The sequence below is a fragment of the Coturnix japonica genome, chromosome 13 (assembly GCF_001577835.2).
Source record: "Coturnix japonica isolate 7356 chromosome 13, Coturnix japonica 2.1, whole genome shotgun sequence".
Taxonomy (NCBI): Eukaryota; Metazoa; Chordata; class Aves; order Galliformes; family Phasianidae; genus Coturnix; species Coturnix japonica.
In genome coordinates, this window is record NC_029528.1 from 7,155,703 (window position 1) to 7,170,485 (window position 14,783).

Consider the following 14,783-nt stretch of genomic DNA (forward strand, 5'->3'; position numbering starts at 1 on the left):
GCTTCTATCATTTCCTTTTAGCTGTATGGGTGGAGGCACTGCTGACATCATTTTTTCATTAAAATGCAGTCGGTGGCATCCATGGAACATACCTCAGTGTTTGAGGTATGTAGTGAAGCCCTTCATTAAACGTGGGCTCATGTTTTTGATGTTTTTTACTTTTTTACAGATAACTGACTTTGTCATTCTTAAGCTTCTCTTGGAAAATGATTCCAGGACATTTTGTTTAGTAAGGCAAATACACGCATTCACAGAATAAAGACAACTGATACTATGTGAAGATAAAGTGAAGTTCTTCTCTCTGTTTAGAGGGCACTTGCACATCTTTAAGAATAAAATACCAGAACATAGGTTCATTATAAGATTCTTATTTAAATGAAGGAGGTTGCATTTTTCTGGTAATTTCTTGACCAGGCCTGATCTTGCATCCTCACACCAACATAAGTACATCAGAGCTGTTCGGGTTTGGCTTTCCCATTGGTCATTCTGTTCAGAACTGGAGAGTGTGCTCTATCTGGTGTTCCTATCTGGAACATCACATCCTTCTTGTTCCTGTTTGGATGAATTACTTGGAAATCCATCCGTACTTACATACACCAAGCATTACTAGTAACAGCCAAGCTAGTTCTGCTTAGAAGAAATTCAGGATGATGGAAGGGGGAGCTTTTGGTATTCTCATGTCAAGAACTGTAAGAAAAATCCCAGCAGGGCAACTGTGCTGCAGTTTTTGCAGTTTCACGCCCCATAGAAAAATTCCAAGTATTTTCACTGGTAATATAAATACATTTGTCAAAAACATTTTTAAAATACTGCACAAAAAATAAGAAGGCATTTCCAACTGTAAGAATGAAAAACTAGAACATGAAAGTGCAGGTATATTTGCCTGATGGACCCTTGCTCTCTCTATAGAGTTAATCAATATTAGTCAATATTTAATTTAACTCTTGCATTTCTTATTTTCCCTCTTCTGTTTTCTTTGTGTTTCCAGCAAATGGGATTCTATAAAAGAATTACAGGTCTGTATGTGAGGATCTGCTTGTCATCAATACACTTCTTTTAATAGCATAGTGTATCACCTTTTTAGTTTAAAACATTGGTCACCAACAGTTCTGATCGTATCATTGTTTTAAATGTCAACATCTAGAAGCATCATGGAAGCTTTTGAGTTGTGAAGCTTGTAGAAACTCACAAGGAAGGAAAATTAAGTATCATTCTTAAGCACCAACTCTCACTTCTGAGGAGCAGACCTCACTGTGGTTTGATACCTTCCTGCTTCTCCACTCTTCTAGGACGCTCCATGGGAATGATATTTCCAGTGTTCCTGAAGGTTCATTCAACGACCTGATGTCCCTGTCCCATCTGTAAGTACTTCTGTGTTCTTGAGTTTCAGGCTTTCTAAACACTACAGATTATTACAAATTTAAGACTGTATAGCAATTCTGTTCTTCCTGCGCACTTTCCATATTCTCCTCTGGATATTCACAGCGCAAATGTTCAAAGGAAATAAAATAAATATAAGAACCTGTTGTTATTAGTTACCAAAATATTTTCTTAAGGAAAACCAAATGAGCAAATGTGACAGTTTCCTCTTCTGTGGACTTTGTGTTTAAGGTTTTCTTTCAGCGTTGTCTAAGTGAAATGCAGAGTGTGTTATGGTCTGAGACAGAGACAGGAAACCTCCCACAAAGTGCAAATATTAAGCAAATGTGAATGCAGTGCTTAATAAGTGTCATATGTTTTGCATACTGAAATGTTGTCAGTATATGAATTTGATGAATCACTACCTCAGATAGTATATATTTAATCATAGGGAAACGGGTCAAATCACAGTACCAGTACTCATAATTTGTACAGAATAATTAAAAGCTGTTAAAAGTTTCAGGTATTTCAAGAGACTATTTGGATTAGTGGAGGCCAGGGATCTTTTTCAATGCAATTCAATTGATGAAAGAACTGTAAAAGACAAACAGCTGTAATAGTTATGAAACAAACCTGGAGTTTAACGGTCAGTGCCAAAATAGCAAGCAGAAGATGTTTGCTGAGATAATGGGTGATATTACACATGGTGTGTGTGAGTGTGTACATACATAATTCTTTATCTGTTTCTTAAACTTTCAGTATTCCCTCCAGAAAACTTACTGAACACAACAGCACTGTTATCCAGAAAATGGGCAAAATGCAAATATTTACTGGATAGCAGATTTGTCCTTGGGCTCTGATTTCTGTACTAAGCTTTCTATCTCAGTCTTTTTGTAGACAAAGAAGAATAAACATATCTCAGATTGGTGCAGACAGAAATAATATATGAACAACTTAGGGAATTTCAGCTGCAACTGAGAAATAACCTCTCTGTTTCGAACTTACAACTTGGCATCTTAGTCAAAGAAAATACTCATCTTGCACAAGGTGTATTTCATTTGCTGCTCCCAGCACAGTAAAGTCGTTTTCTGTGTTGTTTTGGTGTGAAAGTCTGACAGAGCTGAAGCCCTGAATCACCTTTTAGAATGCAGTGACACCTTCCATGCAGGGAGTCTGGCTTCTGAGGATATTTTTAGAATGCATGAGATAAACACATTGTGCCCCATTTGTTTGGACTTTCCTCTGGGTTCACTTTAAATGAAGTGCAGACACAATTTTCCTGGGTAAACCAGAAAACCTTGGGGAGCAATAAAAACCATTTTGGCCCAATGCAGTCACTGCAGTCTGTCTGTTTAGATGTATGTGCTGCCAGAAATGTAAAACACACAAAACACAAATGAACAGTAATAAATAGGATCCATAAAATAAATAAGACCTGTCTGGGGTGTAATTTGCACAGCTGAGCAATTTAATTTTACAGGACAATTGTGCTCTCCAGTTTCTTACAGAGGATGCGGTGTGATCATCTGCAACTTTCAGCAGCCACAGTGATCTTGCTAGATGCTAGGCTTTGAACAAGCCAGAAAAGGCTGTGCTTATTCAAATAAAGTCATATAGATTAGCAAATGGATTGTTTTTGAGTTCCCCTGATAGCTAGATCTTTGAGTAGAAAGCACATGCTTGGAATAATTTTCAGATGGTATGACAAGCTGCTACTCATCAAACTTGTAACTCCAGAACAAAACCTGATTTAAAATGTATCTTTATGGCTGTGGGTAGGACAGGTATGAAGCTGACTACTAGGTTACCAAGCTGGATATTTCTCTAGCAGAGACAGAAGTATTGGTTTGGTCAGTCTTCTGTAGTAGATTTTATATGATTTGCAATTGGAAGAACAAAACTGACATCTAGATACTTTAATTACTTTTTCCAGGGCTGCTTAAAGCTTAGGAGAAGATAACCACTGAATTTCCTTTATATTGTAGATATATTATCTGAATGTAGATGTTATGACAACTGCAACATAATCCTCTCTAAAGACATAAAAAAATTTATATGTGATATTACCATACGATGTTCAGTCGAATTTACAACTCTATTTACTTGAATCACATAATTAGTTGTCTATTTAAGCCATGACTCTGCTAATTTGTGTAGTCTGGGGTAATGATAAAAATGGTAAAGCACTAGTGAAGAGTCATGTATATTAATATCTAAAAAGAACTCAAAATCTGCTGGGGCAAAACAGAACTGCTCAGTTAGGTCTGTTCCCACATGTGCTGTCCTCACATCTCTGTCCATTTGGTGATATGCACAGCTTAAAGGCAGTCCCCCTTGGGACTCTCACTATGGGATCATGTAAAATGGGAACTTTATAAGCCCCCCTCAAGTACTGTAAGGCCACAATGAGCTCTTCCCTAGAGCCGTCGCTTCTCCAAGTTAACAAGCCCAGCTCCTTCAACCTTTCTTTGTATGAGTGACACTCCAGCCTGCAGATTTTACTTGAATTTATTACAAGTTTTATAAGTTATCTCCAAAAAAAAAAAAAAGTTGGCTGAACAGAAATACTTGCACCATGTTTAAAAAATGCTGCTAGAGATGCTTTGTTACAGCACAAGATATTTTTACCTTCTTTAAATAGTGTGGGATAGTGGGCAAAGAAATAGAGTGCATATGTCAGAGCACATGAATGAGAATACAGTAATTCACAGCAGATCTGAGATATGGGAAAATAAAATGAGTGAACAGAAAGATACGTATGATAATTTCTGTAGTTGTACAGCAATGTTATTGTTAATCAGCTCTAGTGACCACAGGGCAACATTATTCCTAGTGTACTTTATGAAGATTAATTAACACAGGTAACTGGCCTTCAGTTATCCTCCCACTGCTGTTTTATATATTGCAGTTGCTCAATGCTGAAGTTAATTTCTAGGTCCAAATTTCACTGCTGTATTTTGTTTGACCTTGGACAAGTGAGACGGTTGATCACAGTTACAGGGTCAAAAAGTCAAATGAGTAGTTTTTTTCCCATTGTAAGCAGTAGAATCACAGAAGGAATGGATAGATATTTTTTAATACTGTGCTTTAGTACACATTTAATTTTGATGAATGAGCCCTAGACAGAGTTTGAACCTATGAACCTTCATTATGAATCTGTCGAGGGCACAGTGGGTTCATTAGTCATTCCAATAGAAATGTATCAACAAATTTACTGAGGTTTTTATCGTAATATCCTGTCTGATATTTTTATTTGAAAGAAGATTATGTTTTAAATACCACGTTAAATATTGTTTTTAACATATGTAAAGTCTAAAACGCAGTTTGAATTATTGGTTTCTTAAGTATCTTTTCCACATGCTGATCTGTAAGTATTTAGTTAATTATTTCCCCATTGCAGTTCAGGTGTTGCACAGTTAAAGCCTTTCAGCAAAATGAATGCAGTCTTCCAGCATACATTTCTTCACACATCCAGAAATTAATAGTTTCTAGACTGATTTTTTTAAAGTCTGACCTTTGTTTATCATTGACACACTGCTAAAAATGACACTTAAGAAAGAAATAGTCTCAATGGTTCAAGACAACAGCTGAATTTAAGGTAAAAAGGTTTTTGTGTTTTGATTTTCTTTTTTTTTTTTTTTTTTTTTTTTTTTTTGGAAAAAGAAAAAAAATCATAATGAAAAAGTTTTGTGAACTACAATTGTGCTATTTGAATGCATCTGCTTCAGCCATGCAGCATCACTCAAGAGATGGGTTAACCTGCAGATGTGCTGTAAACAGGCTTCACAGACACCAGGTTGAAGCTTTGAAAATAAGGTATCCTCTGTATGCATGACTCATCCAATGAGTCATCAGATCCAAACTAAATAACACAGTTCAGTGGCTCCTAAAGGCCAAAGAGTTAAAAAGGAAACCAATCAGGAAGATTCTGTGAAACCAAGATATGTCTCTCAACATTTCTCAAGCACAAGTTTTTGGAAAAGTGATTTTTATTTGGAAAGGTGATTTGTTGTTAAGTATTTATACAACGTCTGTAACTAATGCTGGAGAGAAAGAAAGAGGAGGAGGAGTACTATGGAGATAATTCTAGGAGACGTTCTGAATATTCAGAAGATTTATTTCACACATTTTGAAATAAAGCATTCAGGTAGAAGAGTAAAATGTACTTCACTGACATAAGGGATGTTATCTTTAATTGTGAACCAGATGACTGATGTTTGTTTGGTTTTTTACTACTAGGGCTCTAGGTACCAACCCTTTACACTGTGACTGCAACCTCCGCTGGCTTTCCGAGTGGGTGAAGGCAGGGTACAAAGAGCCAGGAATAGCACGCTGCAGTGGGCCAGAAGCGATGGTGGACAGGCTGCTGCTCACAACACCAACTCACCACTTCCAGTGCAAAGGTAGGTGCAAGCAAACTGTTGTTTCCTATTGCTTTTCCTAGTATACAGCTCTTCATTTTTATACTCTTGCAAGCTGCTTGGCATTACAGTGATTCTGGGAGGAGTTGCTTGGCTTTCATTTACTGAACCATCAGATTGCATTCAAGTTGCGTTTTGAAGTGTTTTTCCACAGAGTTGAGTTAACTGCACCATGGGAAGGAGAAACAGCAAAGCTCTGAAGAATTAGTATTGATGCTGTTGGCACTGGATTATGTAGGAGCAAATTAGCATAGAGGATATTGTGACTTAGTTGAACAAATAAACTTTTGTTGGCCTTCTACCTACCCCAGGCAACTTTGGTAAAATAAGGGACATTTTAAAATATAGACCTTTTTTAGTTTTTATGTACATACTTTTGAAAACTGAGAATTCATGTGGAAAGCAGATATTTACCAAATTATATTTTTATTTGAAGATACACAAACAACTTTATGTCCTCAGCATCTCTATATCAGAAACCGTGTGTTATGGAAAATCTTCAATGTCTGAATTTAGTTTATGTTCAGGAGAGTGCTGAGGGACAGCTGTTAGCAATTAGGTGTAGTCATGGACAGGATTACTGTGCATTAGGGAGCAGTCAGTAAAAGATAAGGAGTACATTTTCGTGTGAAGAAAGTAAATAGTATATTGCTGAATGTAGGGTAGGTAAGACCCATATATTCTTATTGTAAAGGGAGCTTTGGAGGTTTGCACAGGTTGCACAAGTACATGAATACCAGAGAATCACAGAGTGTGCTGAGTTGGAAGGGGCTCCTGCAGCCGCCATGAGGGCTGCCCTCAGTCTGTTCCACTCTGAGCAGTGCAAACCCAATACACCCAGCTTCTCCTCACACACAGTGCCCACTGACCCTTCCACATCTTCTCAGCCCTTCTTGGGTTGCTCTTGTTAGCTTTATGTCCTTGTGTTGTGGCACTCAGATTGCATTGCAGTGCTCAACATGAGGACACTCCAGCACAGAGCAGAGCAGGAAGGTGTTTTCTTACTGTCCCACATGCCATCAGTCTGGTGTGTATTGCCAACATTGATTAACACTGATTACTTCAGAGGAAAGTTGAAGTATCCCATAACAGATGATGGTGGAATGAACCAAGTCATAGTCAAAGTAACTACAGAATCTTCCTATTCACTAGTGGGCTTGAATCACAGATTGCCAAGCCTGAGGTCAATTTTATGGCCTTTTAGATGTATTTTTAATAACTGTAAACTGTAATTTAATTACTTTGAAATGTCAGTCTCAAAACTATCAGAACTTTGACTACAATTACCAGAACTGCAGACTTTATAATGGTCCCTAAGATACAAAGTGCAATTATTCTTGAAATGTTAAAAATACCAAATAATTTACTTGTTCACACAAAGTCAAACAAAGAAAATGATTGTGTGAAACAGAGTCTGAAGTTTAATGCAACAGGCGAAGGCCAATGAATTTTTCATTTTGAAACTGTCATGTATCAGTAATTAGATTCACTTTCTCTCTAAACAAAACATGCAGGAGATAAGTGAATCCATGATTCTGACTGTTAAAACAGCTGTATCATTTCTATATAAATATTAGGTCCACCAGAAAGCCGTTGGGCCTTCTACCGGCCTAGCTGTCTCCGTCGCTGACTTTATCTGAATAGAAAAGGAGAAAAAAGTGTTGTTTCAGAGGTGGTCTTTGGGCAGGCGGATGTTGATGGTGTTAATGAGTTTCAGTATACTCCAAAAAGCTCAACACCCTGATAAAATTCACCCTTTTTCAACAGAATGCATATATTTTTAAAAGCAATGCATGATTTTGTAATCTGACGGTAGCTGAGCCTATTTCCCATGTGCACATTTAGGATTGTACTCCTCATGCTGTTTCATTGGGAAACCAGTGATGTTCATTAGAGGTAAAGTGACAGAATTTATTACAGCATGAAGCACACATTTACCCTTGGCCCGGAGACGTTTACCCTGTGCCCCATGACAGGGATGGTGCAGCCTCGGTTCATACTGCAGCTGCATGGCTCTCTCACCAACAAATGCTGAGCTGTAGCTGTCACATGAACCTGTGGCAGCAAAATGACTCTATCTGTGGGATTACACAGATTGTCCAACAATGTGGCCATGCTTCTGCCTGTGTAGATTCAGTCCTTTCCCCAGCATTGCTCAAATGGGGCTCAGGCAGTGCTGAAGTGTCTCTGCCCTCAGAAACACTTGGGTCTTTGCTGCAGGTGTCATCCTGCACTGAGCTCAGGACTTTGAGATGCTTGTATAAAGGCTGTGCACAGATATCCTCTGTGGCCTCCAGTAACTTTTAAATTTGTATATATATATATAAGTAGTTTAACAAACGCTTGTTAAAATCACATTTTTAGTGTGTGACTGAGCAGAAGGTTGCATCCCAGCGGAGCCAAGAAAATAAAAGCATGTAATGTGGAAGTCGTGCAAACCCATCTCTGCTTTTTATTAAATTGCCCTCTTAGTGATGCTGTAGAGGAAAGGAATGTGCTAGGCTGAGGGCATTTTGCTGTATGAATTTATAAACCAAATCCCCAAGGGCAAACTAATGAACTACTTAAGTGCTAGGAGCTAACAGTGTTCTTATTAGCTCCTACATTGATTAGCTTTGATCTGTGCCATAGGAATAACTGGAAAATATATGTTTGTGTATTATAAAACAAATAAATATTGAATTCTGGCTCACAGTAACCTCTAAATTGAGTTGAAGAGCAACACTGCTGTCTCTCCTGAGCACCCTGCACAGCCACCTTTGTGCATTGTGGAAGGAGCCAAAGAGAAGCAGCTCACATTTGTTCTGCTTCACTGCCAGCAGTGCCAGAAATCCAAATGCTGTTTCCTCTTCCTGCTCTAACTCCAAGTTAAAAATGTGTGACATTTAGTTAGACATAAAACCCAAAGGTAGAAGAGGAAAACGACTTTTTATTCATCTTTTGGATTTGCTACTTCTTGTTTATTTTTGCATTACATTGCATTTTTGCCATGCAATTAACTGTGCTGCTTTTATTAGCCATGTTGACCCTGCCATCAGCATGAGATCAGGCCTTTACACAGCAGGCACTTTTCAGCTGAGACTCCTTGGTACTGATTTCTCTGATGTTCTTAACCCCCTGTTGGTGCCATGATAGTATTCAAAGTGAATAACACGGATTTGTATCTCATAGAGGACAGCCCAGGAGATCTTTTCATCATTGATCTTTGTAACCCTCTACAGCTCTACTGCTCTCTAATGTCAGATGTAAGCTTATATTCTCCACTTTGAGAATCGTAACTTACTCCTGCTTCTCTCTTATCATCCAATAACAGAAGGCCTGTTTCCACTCCGGATCACACAGGACCAATTTTAAAAGATTTTAAAATGTATTGCCTTAAAAATGAGATAAAGTTATTTTAGGTCCTTTACTGTCAGATATAACTGAAGCCCCTTTGAAGTGCTCAGATTTATTTTTTATGTGTAAAAGCTGTTAACTCATTAACATTTGAAATTTAGTCACTTCAAATTTTCCATTTTCTTAACCATAAGCTCAGCAGTCTGAATTAACCTTCCATAACATCTCAACAATAAAACAATAAAATTCAGTATCCCAAAATATTTGATACTGTTTTGGTCTGTGTTCAGCTTCCTGCTGGATGTGCATATTTATCTGCGTGCATTTGCATATTTGTGTGTTTAACTTTGTTGCGCTTTGCCGAGGTGTTTGAATGTTGGTGATCTTTCTTCTGGGTGGAACAGGAGGAAAATAAGTTTTAAACTCTATTAAAACTAAGGATGGTAGAACACTTTGCACCTAAACAGTCCCATAAGCCTCTAACTGAATCTTTCTTACGCATGTTTTTCATTTCTACTGTTGCATCTGCACTTTCATTCGTGTTACCAGCCATAGAAATGTCATGTTATGGTTCCCTAGGGGTTGCTGTTGCAGAATTTCCAGCACTAAGAAGGAAAAATTGCTGAAAGCCATATATGTATAAGCCCATTCTCTGGAGATTCCCAGTACGTTTTTTTAGAGCTGATGTTTCCATCTGCAGGAGAATATAAGCAATATTGAGAGTTACCCAGCTCTTGATTTAAGTACTTAAAATCTTCATAATCCCTGAGAATCCCTTGTGCTGTTGTGTAATGTTGCATCCCCAGCATGTGCATGCGTACCAGCACAGGGTGAATACTACATTAGGGAAAAATGTGAGTATGGAAAGTATTAATTTTGTAATCCAGTTCTCTATTAATACACTGTGCTTTGCCCTTCCAGAGCCGGTAGATATCAGCATTGTGTCCAAGTGTAACCCCTGCCTCTCCAATCCATGTAAGAACAATGGGACATGCAGCAATGATCCAGTGGAGTTTTATCAGTGCACCTGCCCTTTTGGCTTCAAGGTATGACTACAAATGAGCTACATGAAAAGAAATAAAGTATTCTTCATCCCTTCTGCTTTCTAATTGTTGTACCATGAGAAGTCAATTTTACAGGCAACTGAGTTCAACAGATGCCTTACTGAAACAGATTGTGTATGACCTTTCTCCAGATTTTTATCCTGTGTAATAGGAAAGGCATTTCTTTCTCCTTGTGCCATTACTGTACAGATGTACCATGACCAATATGCTCTAGCTGACCTTGCTTTGAGCACAGCTAGATGATCTCCAGAGGTTCCTTCCAACCTTGGGCATTCCCTGTTTCTGTGACGCAGACATACATATGAAATGGCCATTTGATTTTATCTTCCTTTTCTTTATTGGCAAACACCAAGATTACTGTTTCATAGGCTGTGATGCTAAAGGGAATGCTGTTCAGATGAGAATTAAGGACCAGTTTCATCCACAGTGACAGAGTGAGCTACTTGCTAGCTTGCACCCATCTCACACAGACTGATTAGCAATACAGTAGTAATTGATCAGGCACATTGCTACAAGCTCAGCTGTCTTTGACTTCTGAGTACTGTCTGTAGAGTGATGTGAAAATGTGGAATTCTGTAGATGCTAAGTGTTGTGAGTGTGCAGTGTCAGTTACTAGATAACAGATAAGAGATATTGAACACTATGCCAGTGAGTAATGTTGTTCCTTCAGTAGTGATAAATAAATCCCTTTGTTAACACTGCGCCATGAGAACTTAAGGCTACCAAAGCTTTTTTTCAGAACTGATAACTTTGGAAACCTAGCTCAATAATATGTAGCTGAGGGATTAAGTATAAGTAGTAAATGAGGCATATGATCTGTTCAGAGGCTCTAGATAGGACGTTATGGGCAGAGAAGTAGGGCTGCGTCTTGTAAACTGTGATTTTATTTACCTCATTGGATATTTCTTACAGAGTCTTGGTTAGTTAAAGCAGATGTTCATAAAACAGAGTAATGAAAACTATAGAAAAGAAAGGTCATAACCAGGCATATATACAGAAAGTAAGCACAAATACCACGGCGTACATTCCAAGTAGGATTTAGGAATTAGTTGGAACTGATGATATCACCATTTCCCTTCTGTATCTACTTAGGGTACGTTGCTGATGGTAGAGTCATTGTGGTGGATCCCTGAAATACTCAAAGAGGGAAGATCTAAAGCTCATTTCTTTTTCATTCTAATGCCCCATGTCTAGTATTCAAGAAAATACAAATTCTCTTAAATTGAAAAATCCACTGATAATTTCCTCTCCTTAAAAATCCTTCTACCTATTGGCATGTCAACCTGCATTTTTTCCAGGACATTAAAAGACCACATTGTCAAAAATTCATTCATCTAAAACTAACTAGTCAGTAACAATTGATTTCTCTTTATGATGGGTACCCAGTCTGTTTAATCTCCAGAGGTTAGCAGACTAATGGTCATTCTGATTTGATGTTTAACATGAACTAGGTTAAATTCTTTATATGGCACTAGGTGACTGTTAGGGTAACTTCAAAAGTAAGTTTTTTGAACTAGCAGGAAAACATACAAATCTTTGTTTATCTCTCGCTCTGTAATACACACATGCTGGAAGAGATACTAAGGTTATTCAGAGTAGGATTGTGTTACGAGAATATCTTTCCTTTGCTCTTATTTTATCCTTTTAATATATTCCTGTATTAGCAAATCCACTAGTATACATGCATTTATATTAACAGAAGACATGTTTATAAAGGAAGGATTTATTAGCAAAGAATAATCAAGAATAATCCTCTAGTTTTATGAGTAGTAATTTTCTAATGTACATTAGACCTCAGTACATCATTTTACTTAGAAAGGTTTTGATAAACTATTGAACTCGGTTTAAACATCTCATAGAGCATCCAACTTTTCTCCTCTCTCATGCGTTTTCTTAGGTGACATTCAGTGTGTGAATGCAAAACCCAAAACCACTTGTGTGTTTGAAAGCACCAGGTTATCATCCAAGCATGGCATGGAGCAAACAGAGCCAGGCATGGCACTTAGCACAGAGTTTAAAAATAGAGTCTGGGTAACAGCATAGGGAGAATCAGGGGAAATTTAATAAGCAAAAATGAACTCTTTGTCTTTACCACAGGTTTTTGAGTAAAAATGAAATCTGACAGGTCCAAATGCAAACCATATGAAAGGAGCACTCTATCTACCACGCAGTTCTCCACCAGAGATTCATGCTAATTCAATAACAATACCTTGCTTCCTTCTCACCAGCCAGCAGCAAACAACTCTCTCCATCTGGAAGCCATTTCCCAAACCTTGATAAATTGCCCTAAATCTGCCCTCTCAGCATTTGTTTTTCCTTGTTTGATGTAGACTTTTAAAAAATCCTGTGTGGAGGAGTTTATATCAATAATGTGGAAAACCCACCTTTTTTTTTTTTTTTCTTTTTTTTCCGAATGTAAGCTCATTCAAACAAGATAAAGGCTTCATAATGTTCTCTGGGAAGGGGGCTCCTATACTCATGCAAACCTTGAGAAAAAAAGTTGGCCAGCTAGCAGAAAGCGGCTTGAGCGACCGGATACCAAATGAGTGCCTGATGGGATCAGCAACTTCTGCCATTTACTGGCATAACAAAAGCGGATAGCGCTGGTTTTTCTTGCTGTCACACTGCAGATGGCCTGATCTCTTACTTCTCATGATCACAAAAATGTTGAATGCATACTTTATGGGGCTTGTAGCACTGTGTAATGCTGCCTGCGATAGGTTTGAGTAGACATCAAAGTGAGGTAATTGATGGACCACCTTAGCTGAGAGACCAGTGTCCAGTTGGTTGTGTCTGATGAGGACAGAAGGAACCATTTGCTCCCTTAGGATTGGGGCTGGCTAGTGCTTACAGATACAGATAAGCCATGGTCAAAGAGTTTGCAATTCCCCTTTGGAGACAGAGTGCCAAAGCTAGTGGGAGTGTGCCAACTGAGGTGAGTGTGGGCTGTGCCACCTGGAGCCCCGGGGTGCTCTGGCAGGAAATGTCTGTTAGTGTTACCAAACTTGTGTTTTCAGATTAAACACAGGTGTAGGTGTAATTATCCAGTGTTGTGGTGTGGTTCTTTTTCCCCTCCATAGCATTCTTTGAATGATTATTTGAATAATGCGTGTGGTTTAGATTGTGTGGTATGATTACAAGTGGAGAAGTGAAGCTTACTTTCGCTTTGAATGCTGCTGGCCACCTGCACCGTGAGTGTATATGTGTGCAGCTGGTGAATAGATAGCAGCACTGTGCTAATTCATTTATCCTACAGTGTGTGGTTTTTCTGTAACTTCGCTGATATTTTCAAGTATATGGGTGCCAGAATTCAACAGAGTAATCAAAGCTGCAATCAATAAGCCATTGAGAAAGGATTTACTTGAATAGCTATAGTAAAATCTAGGGTGAGCAAAACAAATGCGGTGTTTTGTCTCTGTATTCAGAACATTCCCTTTGGGTTTGTTGGTTTTGGTTGTTGTTTTTTAACTATTATTTTGGAAGAGGGACTGATTTTTATGTTTTTCACACTAATTTTCTTAAAAAGTTGGTAACAACAAAGGAAGGAAAAATATTTTCATTCTGCAAGTTCGAGTTGTTTGTAGAAATGGGGACCAAGAGCTAAAAATACATCTGTGTTTTATCTGAAATGAAAGAGCATTGTCAACCTGGAACACAGCATGAACTGCCTGCCCAGGCATTGCCACAGCGTCTTTGGTTCCTCAGATAAATGGGAGCCTGAGCTGCTGGGATGCAGAGATTTTTGTCATCTCTGGGTTCTGGTATTGCTGACAGCTGTCTGAAATGGAAAGTGAAGAGAGGTAAAATCAGTATTGCATATGGTCCACACTTTGGGCAACAGATGCTGGTGTGTCTGTGGTAGAGCTGCTCTGTACATTTCACTCAGCTCACTTCTCTTCCCCGGTGACTTCAGCCAGTGCCCCAGCTTCTCTAGCAGCACTGCAGTATCCTGAGGGTTCAACCAATTTCTCCAGTCATCCAGAGTGACAGATAGAATTGGAAGAAATCTGGGTAAAGCTCTTAGGCTTTGGAAAGACAGTATGCTTTGCGGCCAGACTCTTGTGGTGGGAGGCATTACAACGAAGCCAGAATGATAGTGAGGAACCTGGCTCCAAACTTATGCTAAGAATTTGGCTCTTCTTCTCCCCAACCCTCCTTGCCAAGATTTTGTCCCTGAAAACAGGGTTAGAAATTGAGAATCTCAGAGCAGAAGAGTGTCTGTGGTATATGTGAGATTTGTGTCTGTCACATGTTGTACACAGATACAACTGAGGTGCCAGCAGACAGATGTAGCTAGGCAGAAGCTGTGACTGCTCAGCACAGGGCTGATAGGCAGATAACATCAGTACAGATCTCTCATACTATTAGGATGGGCTCAGCAATGCACTGACGGTGTCATTCTCCCATGAGAGAGCACATGGCCCTCCATTTGCTTGGAGCATGGGCAAGCAAAGTTTGCTGTACTTGCTCTTCACCCTGTTGACGTTATGTGAGTAACCTCTTGGAGCCTGAGGATAATGGTTGTTTTAGTAATATTAACATAGAATGGGCTTTAAAACATAGATATCATATGTTATTTCACGTCCAGTTGTTCTGGACAGCT

At 38.7% G+C, this 14,783-nt stretch overlaps 1 protein-coding gene across 5 annotated transcripts in view; it reads left to right on the forward strand.

The window, feature by feature from the left end:
- SLIT3 (slit guidance ligand 3) overlaps positions 1-14,783 on the forward strand; it is a 424,983-nt gene that overhangs the window by 355,965 nt on the left and 54,235 nt on the right. For all 5 annotated transcript variants that reach the window (XM_015875943.2, XM_015875942.2, XM_015875944.2 and 2 more), the window contains 3 exons: positions 1,290-1,361; positions 5,599-5,762; positions 10,038-10,162. In XM_015875943.2, the coding sequence (XP_015731429.1) occupies positions 1,290-1,361; positions 5,599-5,762; positions 10,038-10,162 (361 nt within the window). The remainder of the gene's footprint in view (positions 1-1,289; positions 1,362-5,598; positions 5,763-10,037; positions 10,163-14,783) is intronic.